Genomic DNA, 23610 nt, shown 5'->3' with positions numbered 1-23610 from the left:
CAGGGCTGCCTATTACATGTCTGCAGAGGGAGGCAATGGAGATGGAAGGGAAAGGTGCTGGTCCAAAAAGAGTTGAACCTCATGAGTTTTGAAGCAGGTCCTCAAAGGACACATGAGAAAGGAAGTTTAAAATACTGCTAGTGAAAAGGAAAGAATAGGGAAACAATGAACAGAGAGGAAAACCAGGCTGGAGGAAGTGAAGCTGGAAGAATAATTATAATAGGATAAGGATAATATTTATCATCACCAAGGATAATATTTATCACCACCAATTACAACACGATCTACAAAACAGGCCTCCAGCTCTGCAAAGATTTGTGCTTGGGGAATAGAGCCTATGGAGACAGCAAGGCTGAATTGTCTCATCTACCACCACCATGAGCCTGGAAGTGTCTGTGCTGCTCCAGGACCTGGTGTCTCCTCCAGCACAAAGTGTTAGGTCTTCCCAGCGTCTGCCAAAGGCAGTGAAGACTTCATGCACAACTGTGCCTCTGGAAGCTCCTTCTGCAATATTTCTGCTAGAAAGTGAGCAGACACTAGTGAACATCATCATATAGTAGCAACTCCAAGCACAACTGGTCAGGATCAAGACATGTAGAGAAGGAAGTGGAGGCACTGGGCTAGATCTCCAATTGAGGGACAAAATTGGACTTCAGGAAATTACTCCACAAGGCCTTGGGTAAATCAGATAACCTTTCCAGCTCTCTGAACATGCCTGAACACAGTTTTTATATCAATCTGACTGTAAAGAAATCAACAGAGCTAAATTAATGATCCCATTTCACACCTGCAGACGTGCGGATTACATTTTAAAGCATTTTTAGCCTGATAGCTTGTGTTGTTTCAAAACAAAAATGAACAATCTGCTTCAATTACTCTGATTTTGTTTGCACTGATTTGATGAAGTCAGTGTAAAATCCAACAGTAGACCGAATTTTAAGCAGAATAAAACTCCCTTCCCATCACGTAAACATAGAAAATACAGCTGGACAAGACCACAAGAGATCACCTAAAATATCCTCTCTGCCCCAAAATGGAATCAATTCTACCTAAACCATTCCCTTGCAGCTCACATTCCCGATCTACTAAACTGTGTGCAGTCACAGCCACGCACCCTCTCTCAGTCGTGCAGTTACAGCGCCCATCAAGACGAAGCCTCAATCTCTGCTGGAATTCTGCTGCTATTAATACTTCAAATTCCCCTAACAGAGCTTATTTTTAAAAAATTACATACAATGTAATGGCTCTGATTTTGTAAGTCATCAAAGAACAAGCTTTGCTTTTTGATAATCTCTATTTCAAGAAATGCTATAATTTCTCTTTAAACTGGATTTATTTTTTCCACATATTCTATTACTGGTTTGGAATCTCAAAACGTATTTTGGCTCCTTGGGGAAAAGCTCCGGTTATCCATCTTTTAACTACTAATCTGTTTTTTCTATTAAGACAGTTGAGTCTCTCCTCCCTCAAACTTGTCAGCTATTCTGATGAGTCATTAATTGATTTTTCTCTTTTTTTTTTTAAACAACTACAGTAGGCTAAAATCAAGCAAGAAGCCTACTGAAGAATTCAATTAACTTCTGGCTTGTTTGGTAATAAATAGTGCAGTATTGTATTCTGCCACTCTTTATTCTTGTTCTAGTGTCTGGAGATTGCCCAGATGTTTCGTCCTCCGCTTTTTTTCTGCTGCGGAAGGCTTTTGCCTCCGGGCTGTGCAGTGCTAGCCTCTGCTCTCCTGACTCTAGTTAATCTACATGGCTGTCAGAGCTGTCACATGAATGGTGAATCATGGCCTCTCGCTGCAATCACTTCAGCCCCTGGGGAAGTGCTCAGAGCAGACAGCTGCATAAACCCCCACCCAAGCAAAGTTTCTCCTGGATGAGGATTTTACAAATCAACTTTGAAATAATCGCAAAGCCTGACTGACAGGCCCCTGGTTTTTAAATAACAGAAATTTGTCAAAAACAAATTGGTTGTCTTTCAAACAGACACCCTGTTTGAGTGGGTTTTTTCCTTCTCTTTCCTTTGCTGACTTTCCTATTTCCAAACAACAACTGGATCCGTTTTCTTCTAAACAAACTTGAATTACAAAGGAATGTTGTTATGCTATACTTAATAGATTTGCACATTTTTCCCTTTCTTCTTTAGTCTTTCCCAGTATAACATATAATCCTTTGCACCTGCAAAAGCTCCACAGACTGCTGACTGCCAAGAATCCACCACGTGACCCTGCTTCCATGACCAGAGATCCTGTGTTTAAAGAGAAAGGAAAATAAAAAGTTATTAAATGTTTGAATCTATCTGATCCCCATGTGAGTTAACTCCGAGGATGGGAACTTAAGTGAAAAGCTATTTTTGTGGCATTTTTCAGTGATGTAATAAGTGATTTTTCCCAAGGAACTTGTGTGCTTGAACGAGCAGATGGAGTGAGAAAGATGTCTGGAACTGAGGAGGGATTGAAGCAAATTGCTTTCAGAGATTTCATATGTATGTATTTAAGCCTGTGGCCATGCAACTTTGCAAATATTTTTTGAATTTATTTTCTTTTTGGCAGATAAAACAGTGCAAAACAAAACACTGAACAGGGGTCCGGCATGCAAGAACCACTATCAGTTCAGCCCAGATGTACCAAACACTCCTATTTGAAAGGAACAGTCCCCAGCACAGCAAGGTCAAAGTCCTGTTTGCCCCCCTACACTTCTTTAACCAACCCTTCCCCTCCCACTCCCAAAAAACCCCCATCGTTAAGAAATTACTCTTATCGCTCCCATTATATCCCAAAGCAGGTGTGTCTCTGTTTTTCACTTGGCGTCATTAGGGACCACACACCCTTCTCCTCTCCACTGCTCCCACACACCATGCTCCAATCCATTAACTCACAGCATCATTTAAACATGCACATTTAAAAACACCAATAAAGAACGGTGCCTTCTAAAAAACACCTCTCAAGAATCACGTCAAACAGTTTGATGAGTCCGATCGGTATCAGCAACAAAGGCCAATGCGTGCTGGGATGGTTTTTATTATGCCAACTACGGTCACTTTGTTCTCTCCTCCTCCACTCCGCTCCATTACCCCCTTCCCATCTCCTGCAATGCTCAACATTGGAAGCTCTCTGGAGGAGAGCTTTCTGCTTTACGATGTGAGGATCAGTGCTGAGCAAAAAGGGATGCGATCCATGGCCCTTCTGAGGCCTACCGCAGAGAAACTGGTGATTTTATTTTATAGCTGTGGCACTATCTCATTGTTTTTAAAACCGTATTACTGCTATGCTATAAAATTTTCTTAAAAGCAACCCGATAGCTGTGCGAGGCTGCGATATTGCTCTCAGGCTCCTGGTCTCTAACACAGCCACTTTCCACTGGGGCACGAGAACTCGTTTCCCTCATTTGCTGACTCTTCATTTAACACGCTGTCCTTGTGACTTGCTTCTTCCAACTTGGCTGGTGGTTATATTTCAGTTGAATGTTTTAAAAATCAAACTGTTCAAGCAACAATGGCCAGCCACAATGTTGTTTGGTATCCTGCCATAGCTAAATAGCTGCAGCTCTGCTGTACGAAAGCACTAAAGGGATTTCAGTCTCTTTAATGCTAGCCGTTCTTTTCCTGGTGTTTTCAGTATGGGCTTCTATTCTGCTGGCAGCCACAGCAGAAACTGATTTTCATCTCATAAATAAATAAATAGGGATTCATAATTCTTCAAACCCATAAGATGTTTTTCCGGAATAACTTACACTCTTTGGACACACAGTTTTCTTGCAACTCAGTCCTGCTCGATGAAGATCACATGCCTCCTAACACAAAAGTCACGACCTTCCAAAGCACCTAGGTATTGTCAAAGCATAAATCTCACCTTCAAAACCCATTTTCAAAACACTTCAGGTACTTAAGAAACCTCAAATTGAAAGTCAAGGTTTTGAAATTTAACTGCTAGAGCCACTTGATAAAAACAGAATTACTGTATTTTTTCATTAAACGTTCTCCAAATGTCTATACGTGTACAACTAAACCTCAGAACTCAGAACAGTTACTTTTGCCATGCAAAAAAGCACTATGGAAGATCTGCTGGAGGACTAAGAGGAAAACCAGCACATTAATACAGACATTCATGGCTTTGCCAGAAGCTCAGCCTATTCTCAGTCATGATGGGGTTTTATGCTAATGGCACTGTCCAAAGAAGTAAGAAAAGGTCATTCTTATTTCTTGGCACGTAGCTCTGAAATCTAGTTTCTGATAAAGCCTGGCTTCCCCATACAGTTCTGCACAAAGAGCCTTTGCCAAGCAAGCAAACGGTGATGAATTCCCATCCATTATGCCTGCAAATTGACAACAGGTATTTGCAACAGTCATGCAATACGGAAAATTGTTTAGAAGGGTGGAGCCAGGAACAGTTCAATTAAATTAGGGAAAAGGAGAATTGAGGCTGGAGAACAGGAAGAAAATTCCCCAACAGTGAGGTCTACTGAACAGCGGAGCCAGCCTCCCTAGGGAGGAGAGGAAAGCCCTCTCCTTTGAGTCATTTAAAAATAGACTGGAGAAGGCACTCAAGACTGTACTGCGGGGAATAATCCTGTGTTGGCAAAGGCAGGATGAGATGACTTCATGCATTTCTTTCCATCTCTGATTTTGGTGATTCACCCAGAGCTCCAAACCTGAACATGCAGAAGAGCGAGAGAGAAGCGGGGCACAAGGACATCATCCCAGAGGAAGCCAAGAGGAACAAGTGTCACAGGGCCAAGAAGACTGGCAGGACTCTGGTCCAAATTCCTTCTAACCACACTCATGCTGTGGGCCAAGCTGACGTGCTGAAGGTCACACATGTTTTCTCTCATAGCCCGCGGACCCACTAATTGACAGGGCTTTGTGGTAAGTGGGGCTTGTAAGTTCTTCAAAAACACTTGCCTTTGTGCTGCACCAAGCAGGGTTTTAATGCTACTAACACAGGGCAAAGCCCAGAAGCTATGAGAGGCTTGTAGATCACTGTAAAACCGGGGCCTTGTTCCTGCAAGGAAATACAGGATTCATACACATATCTCCCCAAAACACTGACTTTGGACAGAACTGTTGGTTATTGGCAGTGATACAGTGCCTAGATCACGCTCCACCACCCTAGATGCTGCACAAATTCAGAAGAGCCTTCCACTCAGAGGGATAATGGCGAGAACTCAGGTCACGCAGAAGATGGGTGTCAGAGGCAGGCTCAGAGCCCGTGGATCACGGTTCCCTGGTCAGGGCTTCCAAACAGGGCAGAAGCACCCACGTAATGCCTGCAGAAGCCCTGCAACTACACTGCTTTTTCTACACATGCTCTTGCAATATGAAACATAAACCGGGAATTATGAGCAACACAACTGCAACAATTGGATCAGCCTGGTTTCCCCACCACCATCACCAAATAGCTCCTACCTGCTTGCACTGTGCTCCTCCTGCAGAAGGCTGCAGGAGATAAAGAGACTTTTCCAGGGCAATACCCATTCCCACTAGTATTCACAGCCTAGGAAAGCAAAATGACAAGGAGCACATTACATGAAAGCGGGCCGCCATGCCAGGCCTGTGTCATGTGTATTCTATTAAGCTGAAGGCTGAATAGAAGACTTTGTTTTCCACTTCAAAGGACCCCATCCCAATCTCTCGCTCTTCCCTTATGAATAACAAATTGGAAATAAATCTTCTGGCTGAAGCGCATGGAAACTCATACAGTTGGGGCCCTCTGCAGCTTCCCAGCTCAATCGCACGCTAAATTTTTTTTGTAAACACTTTTCTGTGATATATATGTAAATCTCGCTGTGCATCGCCGCACCATGTAAAGCAATACAGCGGGCGTGTCCTCGAGGGATGGGACACAGTGGGAAGCCTGAATGCAGATTTCCAATTATTCACAGGGATAATGTTCACAGAGAATGGTCAAGTTTTGTATGTGGGCAGAACCTTATTTTTCTTCCTAATGATCCCATTTCATACTGTCCCATAGGCCAGTGTCCTCTACTTCTCATCACAAACGTTATTTAGCTCTTTCAATACTGAGAATACAAGGACACCCCATTTTGTTAGGCAGAAGGTGCGCTGGAAAAGTCACTCTTAGGATATACCAAAGGCCTTTCAATCTAAAAAAACCCAAACAATAAAAAAGGAAAGATTACCACTGTCTTTAAATATGGGGGGAAGCATATGGTGCCCACAAAGATGGGCTTCTCAGGTGTTGTGGACACCTGGCCTCCAGATGGCCAATAACCTTTGACTAGTTCACACAACTCCTTAGCTGTGTGTGCCTGTTGCCTTTGCCGTATGTTTGCGGTAAAAGTTTGGGGCAGAAATCACCTGTCAGCTTTGTGCTCCCAGCGCAGTTGGGTTTTGGTCTATATTCAGGACACCTAAGCTATGGGGATCCTGGGAAAGCCCAACACTTGCATCTCTCTGAAACCTGATGACCAAACCAACACCCCAAATGCTGCAGGAAGCATCGCAGAGAATCAGACATCTCTGCCTTGGCCTTGCTATTCTTCAGGGACTACGGGGCAAGCAGGCCTCATGGCATACACTAAACTTGAGGCCTGCAGCTGAGTAAATATTACAGCTCACTCCAATGATAAGCATCTGTAGTATTTCTACGTACCCCTCTGTTCGAGGCAGTGTTCAACTTCATGAGAACAGAGGGGAGAAAAATCTCTCAGAATTAATCACATGGATTTGTGTGCATGTGCAGACTGAGGAAAGAAAAGCAATTTTCACATTTGCCTTTACTACTAGGTATTCTCCTTGCAATGTGGCATTCTGCATGGCTGATCCTTACAGATGCATGGCACATTAGCTACAGGAGAAGCAAGAAACTCATAAGCTGATTGCAGTTCCTATATGTAAAGTCAAACAGAGCATAGAGCCAAACGTCCTCCCCAGTGAATTTTTATGTGCATATGTGCAGCATATGTGCAAGTACATGTGTATATTATCTTGCAGGAAACATGCAAGCCCAAACATGGGAAAAATTCAATGATCTAAGTTCACTGTTGACACAAATGTTGAGTCTCCATTTGCACTAATGGAGTTGTGCTCACTTATGCCAGTACTGAATTTGGCCCTAGAATTAAACCCACCCAAATCCTAGATAAATTGAGAGAAAGAGAACAAAAGTTGGCCTACATGCAACAGCATATTTTTCATGTTAAAAGCCTTTCATTCCCTTTTTCTCCCCATATAATACTGCATTGATGTCTGTGACCCATTTGGATGTAAATCAAAATGGATGTGCTAAAAGGCTGGTTAAAGAAAATGTCTTCGAAACAGTGTTCCCATGGCAAGACAGAACATAATATGCCAGCTACACTCAGTTTCCATGGCACGAAGGGCCATATATGTGTCTGGGGAAGAAAATGCCCTTCTGAAAAATCACTTCAAAGTTAGGACGGCTTTCCTTGACCATCTGCACTGCCACTACCTGCTAATAAATCTGTGCTTCATGCAGGCTTGTGTGAATAAATTACATGGAAGAATTACATGAGTCTTTTAAGGTTCTTCAGCAAGAAGCAAGCGTCTGAATCAAATGGTGAGCCCTTCCCAGTGATTACTTCTGTATTCTCTACCAAACGTCCCCAGACGTCACTGGCAAGCTCAGCAACTTCTAGACAACCGCTCGTGGTCTAGGCATGACCGAGAGCATCACAATCTGGCTCTGTATCTACAGACTGCACGAGTCTGTTTTACTTCTGCCATTTTCAAAGCTGCATTGATGATCCAAGGCCATCTGACTTTCTCAAACGTGTCTGCAGTGCTGTAAGTAAGGATTGCATTTGTTTCTTTCTCTTTGGTGCAGATGGTGTATAGCATTCCTTCGACTGTGCTTCAAGACTGTGTGAATGACACTTATTGTGACACTAATAAAGCGAGAGCTGTTTGCTGAACAGCTGTTGGGTACATTGTTCTTTTGTGAGAAAAATGCAGCCGTTATGCTAATGGCATGCACAGGCCGCACTGGCCACAAGTTATATCACGCCTCAAAACGCTGCTGTGGAAATCTGTTTTCCTGATACAGCACCTAAGCAAATGGCAGACACGTTAGTGTTATTTAACGATTAGGACTTAATCCCTAAATCAGCCCGATCGTTACTCAAAGAGGGAGCGAGGTATGGTAGAACACTTACTACACTGCCTGCAAGGAAATGGGTTTAAAGCTGGGCCTGGGTTTCATTTACCCTTGACTTATATGCAGCTGAGCACAGCAGAAAAGAAATACTAGACTGCTGCTCCAGGAAGAAAGCAAAGCTGTCACCTACCTATAGAGCAGGGAAAGACCCATTTTAGGCTCAGTTTGCCCACATTCCTCTATTTTCTACTTACCCTGTTAAACAGCAACAGGTTTGATTGTAAATTTTAGGAGGGAAATAGCATGTGGTTCATTGTTTCAATGGTGGGAGTTATAAACACGTATAACTGCCGAGAACCCCAGCTGCCTGGAGAGAAGCATTCTGTAAACTTTTCATTCTTATTAACTTTAAAAATCAGGTGCAATGAGCTCCAACCAAGATTAGAGTCCTCACTCTCCACAGAAACCCACCAAGCAGTCTTTGCACAGCATGCTTCAAGGGATGTCTCAGAGGTATATCTGCACTGACAACTACAGGCAAGGCTGAGTCCACCCTCGAACCAGACTTGTTCACACCCTATACTGCCTATACCAGCTCCCAGAAGTTGAGCTCCCTGGAGGGGTAACCAAGAGAATCAAGCAATCGAGTACACGTTCCAATGCCTTCACGTAGATCCATAGTTCAGTCCACCAGCAGACTTCCCAAGCTCTGTTCCTCTCAACACAAGTCCCTTGTGCCTGGGGTGACAGCTGAACCTGGACAGAAAACAAGGGACCTAAGGAAGTGTAAGCCCAATCTCAAGCCTGCTCTTCATCGTGTGGGCAGAAACCAGTTTAGGAACAACGTGGGGAACTTCTGTTCTGACCCAGCCAACCTTCTGATACTGCTCAGCCTCTCAGGGGAATGGCTGGACTCTCCCCATTCTCTTCAATGCCCCGCTTATTTCACAGGGTGAAAATGTGCTTGTGTGTACTATTCAAACCATTCTCTTCTCCTGAATCCACCAAAGCACTCCTCTGCCTGTTCAGCATCTTACAGCACCATCACATGCCACTATCACAGTCATTACAAAATCCCACAAGAGAGACCTGCCCATGTATTTCAGCTCCCTGTCTCTAGCTATTGCCTCTGAAGGTCCAATCAAGTATCTCTCTTTGTAAAACACCTGTTAATTTGTGAGACTTACAAATTTGAGAAAATCATCTTTTTGCTACAGCCAGTGACAAAAAAACATGTGGGCTTACTATAGCTGCAGAAAGTCTAAGAGCTTTAGGTTTTGCCCAGCACCAAGACAAAGAAGGAAATCCTGGCCCCACTGAGTGCCAGAAGAGCCAGAACATCACCTTGAGCATGGTCAGTCCAAGATTTTTATCTTTCCTTTCAGGTCCTGGGCCAGCGGGGCAGCACAGTCTGTGCCAGCCCTCCCAGAGAGGCTGTGTGTGCAAGAGCAGGACTCGCCGGCACACACAGCCTGGAGGGTGAAGTCAGCCTGACCCTGATGTTACACAGTCTTAGCAACGTCCAAGTGTCTCTCTCAGAATCGGACACGTGTAATGAAAAAGACAAAAGGTTCCCAGGATAGTAGGTTTGTTTTCCCTCCTTAAAAAGAAAAAAAAAAATCAACCAAACAAAAACCCTCTTGTTTTTAAAGTCTTCTCATTTGAGACCTATGTCCTCCTGTCCTGCCTGTTCCTTCCCTCCTCACTGGCTACCAGAGCCTTTTCTCCAGACATACAATACATTTGGTCTATAAAGAGAGCATTCTCTGTGTACAGCTGTGTTAGAGTAACTCTCAGAGGCTCTGAAGCGCAGCCAACATGCAGAAATATAAAACCCGAGAGGACTGAGTCTTGTTTCACCTGAGTCGGGTTTATATTACACACAGCACTATTCTCCGAGGGAGCTGACCATTTCCACTCAGCCATAAGAAGCAGGCATTTTTGACAGGATGTTTCTGGACTCAAACCTAACCAGGGGCTCTTGATTTTGTGGGGTTTGTTAAAACTCTATTGTGTTGAAAAAAACCTGATGCCCTGTATTTCTGCAATATCCCCACAGCAGAAATTAAAGTTGTTTTTTTTCTCAGTTAGGTCTAAAAGAGAAAAATTATGGATTAAAACACAACATGAAACACATGATAAATCACTTATGTGCTGTTGGTAGGTACTCAGATATGATGATTACAAGTGCTGAATAAAATGCCTGAACAGAACAGAACAGAAGATAATACAGAAGGGATGAGCTCCACAGAGCTACAGTCATCTGAGTGGAGACCACACACCCCTGGCAGCAGGGTGAAAACAAGAGAGCTGTGCTAGACTCCCTGTAACCCACAACAATTTCATGCCAAATACACAGCCCTGTAATTTGAAATTCCCACAATGAAGGACACACATATACTATTTCCAAAGCAAGTTACAGAGGCACCCTGGAAATTCCAGGGCCACATACAAGGGGACTGTATCTTACAATGTTATTCCAAAACTTGAACTAATAGGGAAGGCAGTGTGCTTGGTCAGCGTTTGGGAAGCACACCACATCTGTATCGTGCTGCCTTTCTTCATGGCCAGCTGGCTTTGAGATGGGATCAGAAGCATTAGCCCCACCTAAAAGAACCTAAATCTGATCAAACTGCCAGAGTGGTAACCAGCCATGGTGCTCCTCTGAGGGCTGGTGTAGCAGAGAGTGGATGAGGTTTGAAGTGCCCCTTCTTTTCCTGAGCTCTGAGAATTCAAAATTGTTTTAGCTGTAAGGCTTGGGCTAAAAAGACAGAGAAGCGCTACACTAACTCATCCTAGTACAGAATTACAATGTGTGTTCTGAAATCTGATACACCATAGCACACTTTCCTTCTCCCCTTTGGTCTATATCAACAATCTGTGCCTAAAACAAAATATGGAAAAATGAAGAATCGGGAAGAGAAAAGACATTAAGCATGCATTACAGCACTGCACGCTACCTACATCCAAATACAGAGGACTTTTTTTTTTTTATTTATTAAAATCACTATAACTTCTTTACTGTTATTTCTTGAGTCATTGTGATCTAAGAAAGGAGTCTTTTAACGGTTTCTAAAGTGTGCTCACCTGAGTAACTGGCAGTAAGGCTTGTATTTGAAGCAGTGTCTGTTTCTTGCGAATTACTGAAATACCCCCTTTGCCAGCACCTGTAGCACATGTAACCTTATAGTTTAGTGATCTGTACAATGCTCTCTTCTTCTTCTAACTTAGTTTAGTGCATGATATGCAAGTTTACTCTCACATAGGACAGCTGGTCTACATTCACAGAGAGAAGAAAACCGTGCATGTAAACTAAAGCTTGCTGGAAGCATAAAGAATAACCAGAGCAGCTTGGAGCAAAGCAGACAGAGAAAATGGGATAAAGAAACACCTGATTTGCTACCTAAGACAAGCCTTTATTAGGCTTCTTTAAGCTTAACACCCTGCTGCTGGCTGCAGCCAGCACATATGTGAAGGAAAAGGAAACTCTCCTCTTCTTCCATGTGTCTTGCTAACTGTCCTTTACAGTGGAAAGTTATTTTTCCACATTTTTATGGTGATTAGCTTGTTCGGGGGATTATAAGACTGAATCTATCTTCCATCAGCTTATGTAACTTTGTACTAATGGTTTTAAAAATGACCCAGCCATAGCACTTGTTCTGTTCTCCTCTGTGAGGTGATCCACGCACCTCATACGCAACTGCTCCCGCATTTACTTTCCCAAGTAATCCCATTAATACAGTGCAGAATAGTCCCTTAGACATTATCTAACCAACAGTTTCCATAAATTCTTCTGTGCTCAGGCTGTGTGCTGTTTGTCTCTTGTCCTTTGCACTCCTACCTCTTCTTAATTACTGTCTCCTCATGCACCCGTGAGAAGCCCTAGCCTGTATCGTACTCCTATTGATTCTACTGGCCACATCCAGCCTGTTGATGGGACCATCACATTTCTTCTCCTTTGTTGTACTGTCAGGGCAACTTTTAAAGCATCATTCAGATAAACAAAACTTATTCTGCTTTCACTGCCTGGCTTTGATGTGACAAACCTTGAGCTCTCTCCATGTGCTGAGCCAAAGTGACTGGAGCATGCAAGACTGATTTTTGCCATTTCCTACTCTTGGTTCCACAGTCAGAAGAATATATTACAACTGGTCCGTGGAACAAACTGACCCAGTTTTGTTTCTCTTCAGATCTGCACTGACCTCTTTAGATTAAACATGATGTCTCATCCTAAGTGACTCATTCCTGTAGCTAGCTAAATTCAAACTGTCTTCTTTAAAGCCTGCAATCTAAACAATACATTTTATTGTCACAGCTACGTGGACATTAGTTAAAACAACTTTACATTCTGAAAACAGCTACATGATGTTGCTGTTTTATGTGGTTTTGGCAAGAACACTGCACTTTTTCTCTTTAAGCACTGCCACCTCTGGCTCCCAAACACGGCTGCTGCACTAACAATTAGCAGGTCAGGCCAGTATCACTGCTGAAGAGTTTACAGAAAGCCATTCCTAGACACTGGCAGGGAAACCAATTCCTAATAAGGCAGCCAAAGCTATCCTGTGCAATGGGATGATACCCAGACACCGCATCAGACCCAGCTCATGAAGTTCCTGTGGAATCCTCTGCAAAACACAGCTCAGTTCTGTGACAGCTCTTGATGTATTTCATGCTCGTCCTGCCTGTGGACTCCCCTTTATACTTGACTCCCTGAAGCCTCTAGATGCAAACATTCACACTGTGGGCTCATCCCTCCAGAACAACCCAAGCTACTGACACACAGCAAGAGGACAAGCTATTGTCCCAAACAAACACACAAGGACCAAGGAGAACATAAGCCCTCCTCCCTCAACAGAAGCAGCAAGAGGCAAGGAAGATCGTCACCAGTTCCCATCCTTCCCAGTACCTCTGCCCAGTTTGGGCCTCAGTGCCATGCTTTCTCAGAAGTCCAGCACCCTTAACAAGAAGAAAATTATTCTCTCTCCAGCTCCTCTCTTATAAATACTATATTTTGCTACAATGCTTTTAACAATCTGCAATAATTTTCTGTGCTTCCAAGCCAGAATCTCAAAGCACCTGAAAAATCCTGATTTTCCTTCACCTTTTGCAGTGAGTTACAGGAAAAAACATCGAGCAGCAGAGAAATTACATGGCTTCAAATCCAGCTCTGTGCTCAAAAATCTAGACACTGACTCTGTCCACGATAAACAAAGCAACCAGCTGGTGGGAGAACAGCGTATCATTCTGAAAGGCTGCACTATTAAAATATCATCCAATTGACACCTTCTTTAAATTACCTTTAAAATAGCGTACACACAGCCCACCAAAACAGCTTGCCAGCGATGCACGGAGAGTCTCTCCCTGTCTACAAACCCAGGCTCAATCGGTTTTCTCTGTATTATTTGCAATTGCTTATTACACTGAAGAGTGAAACGCTAAAAAAACTAAAATAAAAAAGGAACCACAACACAAGATGGCTCCCACTCTAATCAGTAAAAATAGGTAGGGTAGCAGATAAGATTTCTGGCATGCTGGGGAGTAAAATTTAGACTGCATGCCACATATCAGTGGTTAGATGTTCCCTGTTATTTTTCAGATATTCAGGCAAATGATCTTCACGTGCACAGGTAGGTTGCTACATACTTACTGATTCTTGGACTTGCCCATAATTGTGATAATCAAGTTAGATAAGTTACCATGGAAAGCTTTTGAGAAATGTGTAACTTACACTTCTGTCATTAAAGAGGACTTACCTTTAAGGACTCCCAGAGGGGAAATTGTACCAGAGAGAAAGGAATCTGGAGAGGTGGGAAAAGAAAAAACAAGGAAAAGAAAAAACAACAACATATCGTTACAAAAGCAAATTAGGTTGGCATGTTCCTCAGCTGGCTAAATTAGGAACAGTTATTGTTCACTCAGTGAACTGCAGCTTATTACATTTACAAATCTTTAAGGACACTTTATGTATGCTGCCATTAAATGACTGGTTGCACTAAAGCAGTTTTACTTTGTTTATCACATTCCCTGCTGAGAGGTTAATGTATTGTTACCAGGGTGGCCTAGAAAAGCAATAAGCAGTATGATCTAGTGCAGGGACATTCTTGGTTTGACACTCAGCCAAGAAAGCCGTAAGGATGGTTAAAGAAACACACTCCCAAGGCCAGGAACACTGCCTGGCAAAAAACCATCTTCACTCTCACAAAGGCTGAGCTGAAAACAGTTGTGCTCCAACTAGGGCTTTGCAGTTGGGGCATCAGCTGCAGAGAAAAACTTTCCTGAACACGTCCCAGTGATCTCAGGTTAACAAGCTCCCTAGAGAATTAAAAGCAGGTTGTGAGGAGTTACCACAACCCAACCAAAACCCAAGGGAGATGCCTGGTGGTTCTCTTTTCATCACCTATAATGAGAGGTTCTTCTGTCCAGCAACAGCCCGTATCTCTACCTAGGTTCATTCCTGCTGCCGTGCATCCCCGGCAGTGCCCGTGCACTTCCAGTTCCTTCACAGATTTTGCCCTGATAAATGCTTCATGACCAACTCTCTTAACACACGGGGAAAAAAGCGATCATACGCCTCCATCAGCTCTGCAGGCTGTGCAGGGCTAACACATGTAATAAGTCAGTTTTCACCGTGAACAGAGTGATTCTTTGCAACAAGAGCCATCACTTTCCAAGGTTATGCCTTCCCTTGCAGCTTCTTCCTCCTCCAATCCCTCCACTAAGTTCTTCTGGCTCCTCCTCCTCCTTCACCACTCTGACAAGCCTTGTCCAATAACCACCTCTGGTACCAATCCTGCCTTTGCTGTCTCCAGGCTGGGTATCTATCTCAAGTCATCTTGGAGGAAGGAGTCCCTATGAAATACTAGCCAGTGCCAGAATTGCCCCACAGCTGTATCTGCAGGTCTACTTTGCCCCTTCCTCAACGCTTCTGCAGTTCTCTCTTCCACTTCAACAACCAGTCAGCCCCAGTTTCAAATCTTCTTCCAAGTATCTATTTTCTTCTCCTACTCTTACCTTCCTTCCCCAAGAATGATGCATGTCAGATTAGTTTTCCCCCTTATGTAGGCTGATTTTGTAGTCTGTGCATCATTTTCTTAGTCTCAGAAAGCAATTATGCACCTTTTGCCATGAAAATTAGTACAGACTCAAAATGGGTCATGCTTAACTAACACATAAATCTTTGCTATTTGTAACATGAGTAATATCAGGTTAAAAACATTCACTACAGAGATATGAACAGCTTACTAAATCCAAATTCAAGCTACACAGAAGAATCTAAAATGGTACATCCATTCAACATCACAAGAGTTAAAGGGTATTGTCTGCTTCACTGTGTTGCAACTAATGATTAATAAATGAGTCTATTAAGTTAATCTGCCAGGCAAAACTAAGCTTGACAGACACCTGCCACAGAAAATTTGTTATCTATTCAGGCAGGAAACGGCAGTGAGAAGAAATCAATGTCACTGCTGTACATTGAGCTGATAAACTGAAATCTCAGAGGAAGTTTGTCATCTTGAACAATGAGCAATATCCCTGGTGGCATCTCAAAGCCCCACAATAAAGGTCAGACATGGCTCTTATTTATCAGGGCCTTGAAACTCTAGTGTAGCAATTAAATTTTGCTTTTAATACTGGGTGAAAAAGTCCAGCTATTTGACAGTAATGTGCGGTAATATATTTATGAGAAGATAGATATATCTCCACATGCTGCTGCATCATTGTTGAACTGGAGTTAAATGGCATGATTTCTTTGCAATGTAGAATGAAAAGCAACATAATCTTCTATTATCTAGGCCAAAAAATAGAAAAAAAAAAAAACAAACCCGAAACAATTCCCACTACATTTGCTTCAAATTTGTTACAAGAGAGAAAAGGAAACACTCTGTATCCAGCTGTACACCACACAAAACAAGCTTTCAAATACAGTCTCCAAGTTTTCCTTTTTTGTATGCGCAAATGAGTGGTAAAATTATGCAGCTGTTAATAAGACAACAAGGGAAGCTTTTGACATAAACCCCTTTTTATCTCCTAGCTAGAAGCGTTTCAAAGAGGAAATCTGTTCATGACTGCTGTTTGATTTTCAGCGTTAGTGGCGTTTGCTTTCCGTGTCCTGCTCAGCAGGGACCAGAACTGGATGGGGATTATCGGCTTCACTTTTCCTCGTGCGCCCCACGAGATGCTGCGATGCGCAGGCTACCAAAATGCCTGGGAACATTTTGGATGTATGTCTGTGGGATCCACACAGCTGCTGGGCTCCTGCCTCTCTAAGATTCCTGCAGGTTAAGGGCCTAAACATTCATAAGTTACACTTTAATAGAGTTTGAAAACTTGCAAAAACCAAACAAACTAGGAAGCACCACCAAACAAAACAAGCACCTTTGCCTGCACTAAGAAGATCCTAACGAGATGCCCTCCATTTCTTACAGTCGCCCATTGGAGCCTGTTCGACAACATCCTGACTTAAAACCCACAGAAGCAATTTCATGGATACTGGAATGAAAGGGAGCCTGGCTTCCTGTGGCTTTGGGTTTTGTCATCAGATTCTCTGAAGCCAAATAATTTCCAATTCGGGTTCGGCGATCTTCCCGCGACGGGGACCTCCATCACATTTCCTCTTGACATCTATTCCACAGCCCCTGTTGAAAATTCAGTTTCTATTGCAAGCCTTCCCTCAAACCCCTTAATCACCTTCATTCTCCCGTCACACACATATTTTCAAGAAACTTACAGGAACTTCTATTTATCTTTGCAGCCTCTGCCTTCTCGCCACATTTCCATGGCCAACACGTCCCAGGGCTGCGCAGGCTGCGGTGCGTTCGTGTGTGCATACACCCTGTCTGCCTCAGCTTTGTTTCCCTACGAGACCAGACTAAACAGCCCACGCCTGAAAGTAGGATTAATACATGCAAAAAGAAATAGCTCTGCAAGGGTAACTCATCCAACAATGAAAAAGCCTTTAGATGGCTTATTGCCCTTTATTCCTCTACCACGACAGACGTGACAAAATCCCGCAGTCTGGGGACGCTTCTTAATTTGAACATTTACAGCATTTCGTTCCTTTTCGTATTTTGCTTTTTAAAAGAAAAGCTCTTCAGCAATGAACAGACTCACACCCTGCCAGGCAGTGATATTTATGCCTGAAATAGGCTAAGGCAACAATAAAAATGTGGTCCGCACATGTGGGTAACTTTCTGCCAGCAAATATGAAACCCTGGCGAGCTCCACCAACCTCTCATTCGACGTTAATATAAAATAGACAGAGCGTACCAGTTCTCATGTCTGGCCTAACGTTATATAACTGTGCTGTTTGTTCAACAGAGTCAACTCTTACACCAAAAAAAAAAAAAAGGAAAAAAAAGTTTAAACCCCCAGACAGCTGTAAATCATTTTTCTAAAATGTTTTACGGGTTAGTGAAATTATCATTTACTCCGGTCCCTGTAGTCCTTAGCACCTGATGCCTAACAATGTAATTAATGTTGCAGATTCTTATTTCTACAGATCTACTTAATTCCCCTGATACAGAAGGATTTTATAAGATTATTTTTAATGTTACTTCTAGAAATAGTTGCACCTCACAGCCAGAGCAACAGATACACATATCTCCACTTCTAAAAAAATATACCAACCTGCAAGTACTGAAGACTGATGACAGAGCAGAAGTCCTCCCACTAAATACTGTTTAATTAAATAAAAGAAATTTAAGGAGGAGCTTAATAATACTGTTTGTAAGTACAACACAACATTTTAGAGTAACTCAAAATTCACCAATTCAATATCTGATGCTAAATTGCAAGCTGACATTGTCCTGAAGGAAACACAGCAGCCAGGGAGCAGGGAGAACATGATGATGGAGTGGCAAAGAAGGGGGGGAAGAACCAAAAGAGAAAAAAAAAACAACCTCATCAGCCTCTTCAGAACTGGGATTCCCTTCCAAATATGAGAATTCTTTCACACAAAGAGGAAACAGATGTCCATGGCTGGAATTTGCATGTGGCTTTATTCTCTTCTAAGATACAATAAAACTACTCTTCTTCTCATCCTCCGAGCTAGAAATTAAACAGTGGCATGTCATGCATAGCCCAGCTGTGCTTCCTACCTCCAATCTTTATTAGCAATATATTTAAAAAGAAGAAGAGAGAGACAGAAAGAAAGAGAGAAACTAGAAAAGCATAAGAAATGAAAAACTATGTGGTATGTGTTCTCAAAACAATATAAAACCTACAGATGTTCTTACTAATCTGTGGCACATGTTTGTTTATTCAGGTTTTCTCTGTCTCCAGTTCAGCGGGCTTTGCTCTCCAGAACAGCTATCTGTTTTTACAAACGTTAGAGTAAATACTGAAGGAGAGATTGGCATAAACAGCCAGAGAAGGAAAAAGGCTCACCTTGTAAGAGCTTTCTCAATGTCCCCGAAACTGTACCTCCGTCCCAGAAACTGCTCTCACCCATACCTCCACTGCTCCCTACTTTAACAGCAATGGGAGAAAAGCCAACAGTTATGAAAAGGATTTTGACAGCACTAATATCACAAAGGCCGATGGCAAGAACATCTGTTCCCTTCGGGGAGAACATACTGCGGTCACCACAGCGTACTTCTCAAACTTGCATCTAACCTCTCACTTGCATGCACTTTGACGAGGCTCATAGAGATGCTATCACCGTTGAAGCCTGTATTTATAAGGAGGTGTCTGAGCTGCAGGTGCCAAACTCTATCTTCTCCATTGTAGTTATAAAGAAAAGTCTAATAACCCACTTTTGAGTATCAAAAATACACTGTTTTCCAAGGATACATAAACCACAAATTTCAGGAGAACAATCTCCCCTTCACCTAAGTCCCTTTTACATATTTTTTTTTTTTTTTTTTTTAATCAGCTTCTTTATAAAAGTTGGTTCTTTTCAACTAGTCACCGTCTCTGGATGTGTTTAAAAAAAGACTGGACACGGCACTTAGTGCCATGGTCTAGTTGACAGGGTGGTGTCAGGGCAATGGTTGGACTCGATGATCCCAGAGGTCTCTTCCAACCTGGTTGATTCTGTGATTCTGTGAAGTTACAGTAGAATGAAACAACCCTGTTTGCCCACTGAAGTTAACACCAAAACATTTCCATTAATAATCACTGTAAATCTGGTTCAGTGTTTCGTCTTCCTAAAATTCTTCACACGCTTGCCCAATACATCTGGATTATGTAAACTGATGTTCCAGCTATAAATATACTTTCCCCATGATGGGATTTGAAAAGACAGCATGGCATGAGGTAAGCCTCTCCCCTGGTCATGACAGGGGTCATAGCAATAGACACCATTGTGAAGACCTGCAGCTTTCCACAGCACTGGCTGAAGGTGAAGGTGTACAGGAGCTCGGTACAGCCATCGTACACCCCAAAGTTGACAAAGTAAACTTATTTTCTTGCAAAGCTTCAATTAATACTGCCTCCCAGATCCTCCTTGATAAACTGCAGACTCCACAAGGAACCTAACGAAGGTAATTTGTAATCTTAACATGAATGAAAGACTGTCAAAGCCATTAGCCGTGTTCCTGCAGCTCCGAGAGACGAAAGGTGTGAGCATGGTGAAAGAACAGACAAGTTTATATGTTAAATAAATGATGGAGGGCTTTGTTAATAAATACTGATACAATTAGAAACCAAGGCAAGCCTGACAACACTAGTATAGCAACGACCAGAGAAGATCTCTCGGCTCCGTTCCATAACAGACACAGCAAAACACGAAGTCCACGTACAGCACCTTCCTACAAGAGTGCACGAAGCCAAAGAGAGATGGAACCCCATGGGCAGCTGGGTCATCACAGGTAAAACTATCAAGTTGCATTTGCAACAAACAACTTTTCACAGCTCTTTGGTGCTGAACACGTGGCTTTGCAGCACTGCTGGGGGCGAAGGAACAGTGTTAACAGTGGTAGAAACACCGGTCTCAACAGTGCCAAGAGTATCACTAAAACCAAGGTTTCAGCTGATGCACCAGCAGCCACCTGAGGTAATCACCAATTCCCTCATTTTCAAGCAAATAACATTAACCCTGTGTGAGCTGAGAAACAACTGCAAGGTATAAATGGGAAAAAATACAAAATTCCTGAATTACAAACATTATTCTGATTCAAGCACCATTAACCCTCAAATAAATATTTGCACCTTGCTTCCTCTGTTTCCCCAGCTCTAAAACCAAAGTATTTCCACTTGTCACCTGGCATATGTGAATGTTTGGAATTAAACTCCTTTCTGAGACAAAATATTATATGCCCCATAAGGTTGCTTAATTTGGTTACAAGCCATTCTCACAGATGTCCTTTGGACCTGTGCGGCAGAACTTCACACACAACAGGATTTGCTTTTAAACAGCACCACACACTCGTTATAAAAGCAACATATAAAGGATTTTATGTAGAGACAGATAAATACAAGGAAAATTCTATCCAGTTTTCCCTCCACTAGAAAAAGGTTTTATGTTTTAAAAAAAAGAAAAATGTTTTTCTGGAGAGGCAATGTTGACCAGCGAAGGGGAAAGACACCGTCAGAGAGCAGCATGACTGCGTGTTCCCAACACATGGGAAAAAGAGAAGCACTGAGGCAGATGCACAAACTCAATGCAGGCTGGATTGATTTAAGAGAGCCTGGTGATCACAGAGCACTAACTTTGCACACGCGTGAGACAGACCATCATTGAGCTATTGAAGGCTCTTTCCTCAAAGAAACAATATTAACAGCCTTCAAAATCCCCCCTCCTTTCGCACCAGCTCCTTACTTTGATGGGAGGACAGAATAACTATTAGAAATTGTGTAATGTTAGCCACAGAAATCGATCTTATTGGACTTCAAACACGAGCTGGACTGACCGGCCCCTAATTAGACAAATAATATCCATGTTCATCCATTTTCCAACAAACAAGCACTAAAGGAGCTGCCTGTTTCGCTATTCCTTCTTGAAAACAACGTATCAAAAAAATCCTCAACAAGAAAATGAATATGCTGACACCGATTTGTACATGCTGTTTTCCAGGGACTGATCAAAATCTTGTAGGATAAAAGATGAGTTTAGCAGCTCTAGAAGAATGAAGGTATTGTTTAACAGGAAGCAGATGTATGTCAGATGGCAAACTCATTAAAGTGTCCCATCGTTAAAGGAAACGGGATAACAACGAGCCATCTGAAAAAACCTGAACTGATCAGGAAATAGACAAGCCGCAGCTAATCTCCTATTTATTGGTAGGTAAAGCCTTTAAGTCATGCACATGCATTGAGTTTAGGACCATGAAGGACTAATCTTTGTTCTCATGAAAAAAACATAGGAGCAGAACCCTAGAGCACAGAGTGCAGCACTTCTGGAAAAGTCTTGTGAGGAAAAACCCTGACATTTGGAGAAACTATTACATCAATACGTGGGTGCACACACATACATGTGGTTACGTGCTGCTGTCTGGGAAGCACGTCAGTTCGCTAACTTTGAAGGCATTTTAATGTACATTTTACATACATGCAACATTTTAAATGTAAGTATAACTACAAAAATGCCTTATGAAAGGCATTTATCAAGGGAGAGCCTCTAAACTTTTAAACTCTGATCAAAGAAAATTTCTAGGCAGACAATGGACTGACAGATTTGCAGCATCACAGAGTTGAACAGTTCCTCAAACGAGAATTTTGCAGGAGATACAAGGACCTAAGCACAAGGGATCAAACAAGCAGCATGTCTGATTCACAAGGCAGGTGGATCTATGGAGAGGAGTGAGAGCATTGCTTCCTCCAGCAAATACTCAATCAAAGAAACTTGACAACAGTGCAGCTGCAATTGCACTGACATCAGCATAGGAACTCTTGTCTTCAGAGTAACAGCCACAAGAAAAGAATTAACAGACTGGGAAGAAACGTGTTTCTCCCTTCCTGGATGTATCTCAACCTATGGCAGTTTTGTTACAAATGTCTTGTTACTACTTATGATTACAAATGTAACAGCAGTTCTCATCCTAAAAATCAAACACATCTGTCACCAGGAGATTTCTGAATGTCACTAAAAACATTTCCATGGGAAAATCCATCTCTGCCTTTACATACGTATCAGCCTGATCCAAAGTTCATTGAAATCGCTGGGAATTTTGCACATGTGGCTTCAACAGCTTCTGGACCAGGACCCATGCTCAAGATGGAGTAAAGAGGAGACCGCGGATGCAAGGATTCTAGCATACAACACAAGGATCAACTAATTCGGATCCTACCGTGTCCTTCCCAGGATGCGCAGGCTCAGGCTCATGGTGGGAGCAGGATCTAGGATGTGCTCTTTTTAACTTCTTCAGCAGGAACTGCTGCAAATTCCCTGCTTTTACAGAAGCGTACGCAACAGCCCTACCAGTAGCTGTATCTGAGCCCAAACCGTACACATTAAAGTACAACTGAAAGTCCCAATAAAGTTAATGCAAGCTAAGCAAATACTTCTGAATGTTTTTTACCAAATACTGCCTTTGGTGTTTTGCTGCATCAATAGCCCTGATTATTTGGTAAGGGTATTCCATATTTGCCTTCTGTGGGGAAAAAAAAAAACCAAACAAACCACAGAACAAGACAAGTAACCAAATGTTGCTTTAAACAAAACACCCCACAGATACTATGAGAAGATTACTCCATCAAGGCTAGTACAAAACAAACATTAATGGAACAACTACTGTAAACCACCAAGTTGAAACTTCTTTCTTTGAAGTGCATGACCCATGCAGCACTGTTTATGTATCTTACACCATTAACTCCATCATGTGGCAGAGCGAAAAAATGCAGATTAATGTCAAATTTAGGAAATGCTACTCATGCAAAGATATTTTACTTACCTTTTACTTATCTTACACACATGTATACATGCTTATGTGTATGCACACTCAAAATTTTGGGAGTATCTCACCAAATGGGGCATGGCTAAGCTTCCTCCTGCGACTGCTATTTTCAGCTATTTAGGAAGAGCCATATCTGCATTGCACACCACAGGTAAAAGAAGACCTAGCCTTGTCCTGCAAGGTGCTCGCAGTCCCAGGGCAGTGGCCCAGTGGGTGCCCACGAAACAATGCTCAGGGCAAACACGGGAAGCTTCAGCAGGCCAGGGTGAGCGGTCCTGCAGGCTAAACGGCAAGTAAGTACAGGTGGAGTGAAAGGACTGACCTTCACACACTCCTTGAAAGGGTTCGCCACGTGTGATCTCTGGTGGTGTCAGCTGAATAGGAGTTGGTTCTGCAAAGCACTAAAACACATCCCTAATTTCCTACCTCTTTACAGAGAAGCAGTTAAATATGTCCTTAAGTCCTGTACTGAACAGTCCAACTATTCTGTGTGCCTGCAGTAAGACGGGACTATTTTCTGTCCCTCATCTACCTTTTTTATTTTTCAATAAAAGTTGCATTGCCTTAGGCCGACCGCAAGACATGGTCTTGCAGAAGTCACTGAGTGAAATGACTTGCCTGTGGCACATCAGGGGACCTACTAGCTTATGACAATGATCTCTCCTAGCTTTTATATATTAAAACATGAGCTTTCCTGAA

At 42.6% G+C, this 23610-nt stretch overlaps 1 protein-coding gene across 2 annotated transcripts in view; it reads right to left on the bottom strand.

Moving 5' to 3' along the window:
• Window positions 1-23610, bottom strand: part of SLC25A26 (solute carrier family 25 member 26) — a 93474-nt gene that overhangs the window by 12767 nt on the left and 57097 nt on the right. Inside the window, exons 6-7 of one of the 2 annotated variants that reach the window (XM_068408329.1) lie at window positions 13831-13875; window positions 2181-2250 (exon numbers count right to left, since the gene is read on the bottom strand). In XM_068408329.1, coding sequence (XP_068264430.1) covers window positions 2181-2250; window positions 13831-13875 — 115 coding nt within the window. The remainder of the gene's footprint in view (window positions 1-2180; window positions 2251-13830; window positions 13876-23610) is intronic. The other variant, XM_068408330.1, reaches the window with a different exon arrangement.

Source organism: Nyctibius grandis, chromosome 10, assembly GCF_013368605.1.
Source record: "Nyctibius grandis isolate bNycGra1 chromosome 10, bNycGra1.pri, whole genome shotgun sequence".
NCBI lineage: Eukaryota > Metazoa > Chordata > Aves > Nyctibiiformes > Nyctibiidae > Nyctibius > Nyctibius grandis.
The sequence above is the reverse complement of the archived record's forward strand: the minus strand, read 5'-3'. Positions and strand labels throughout refer to the sequence as shown.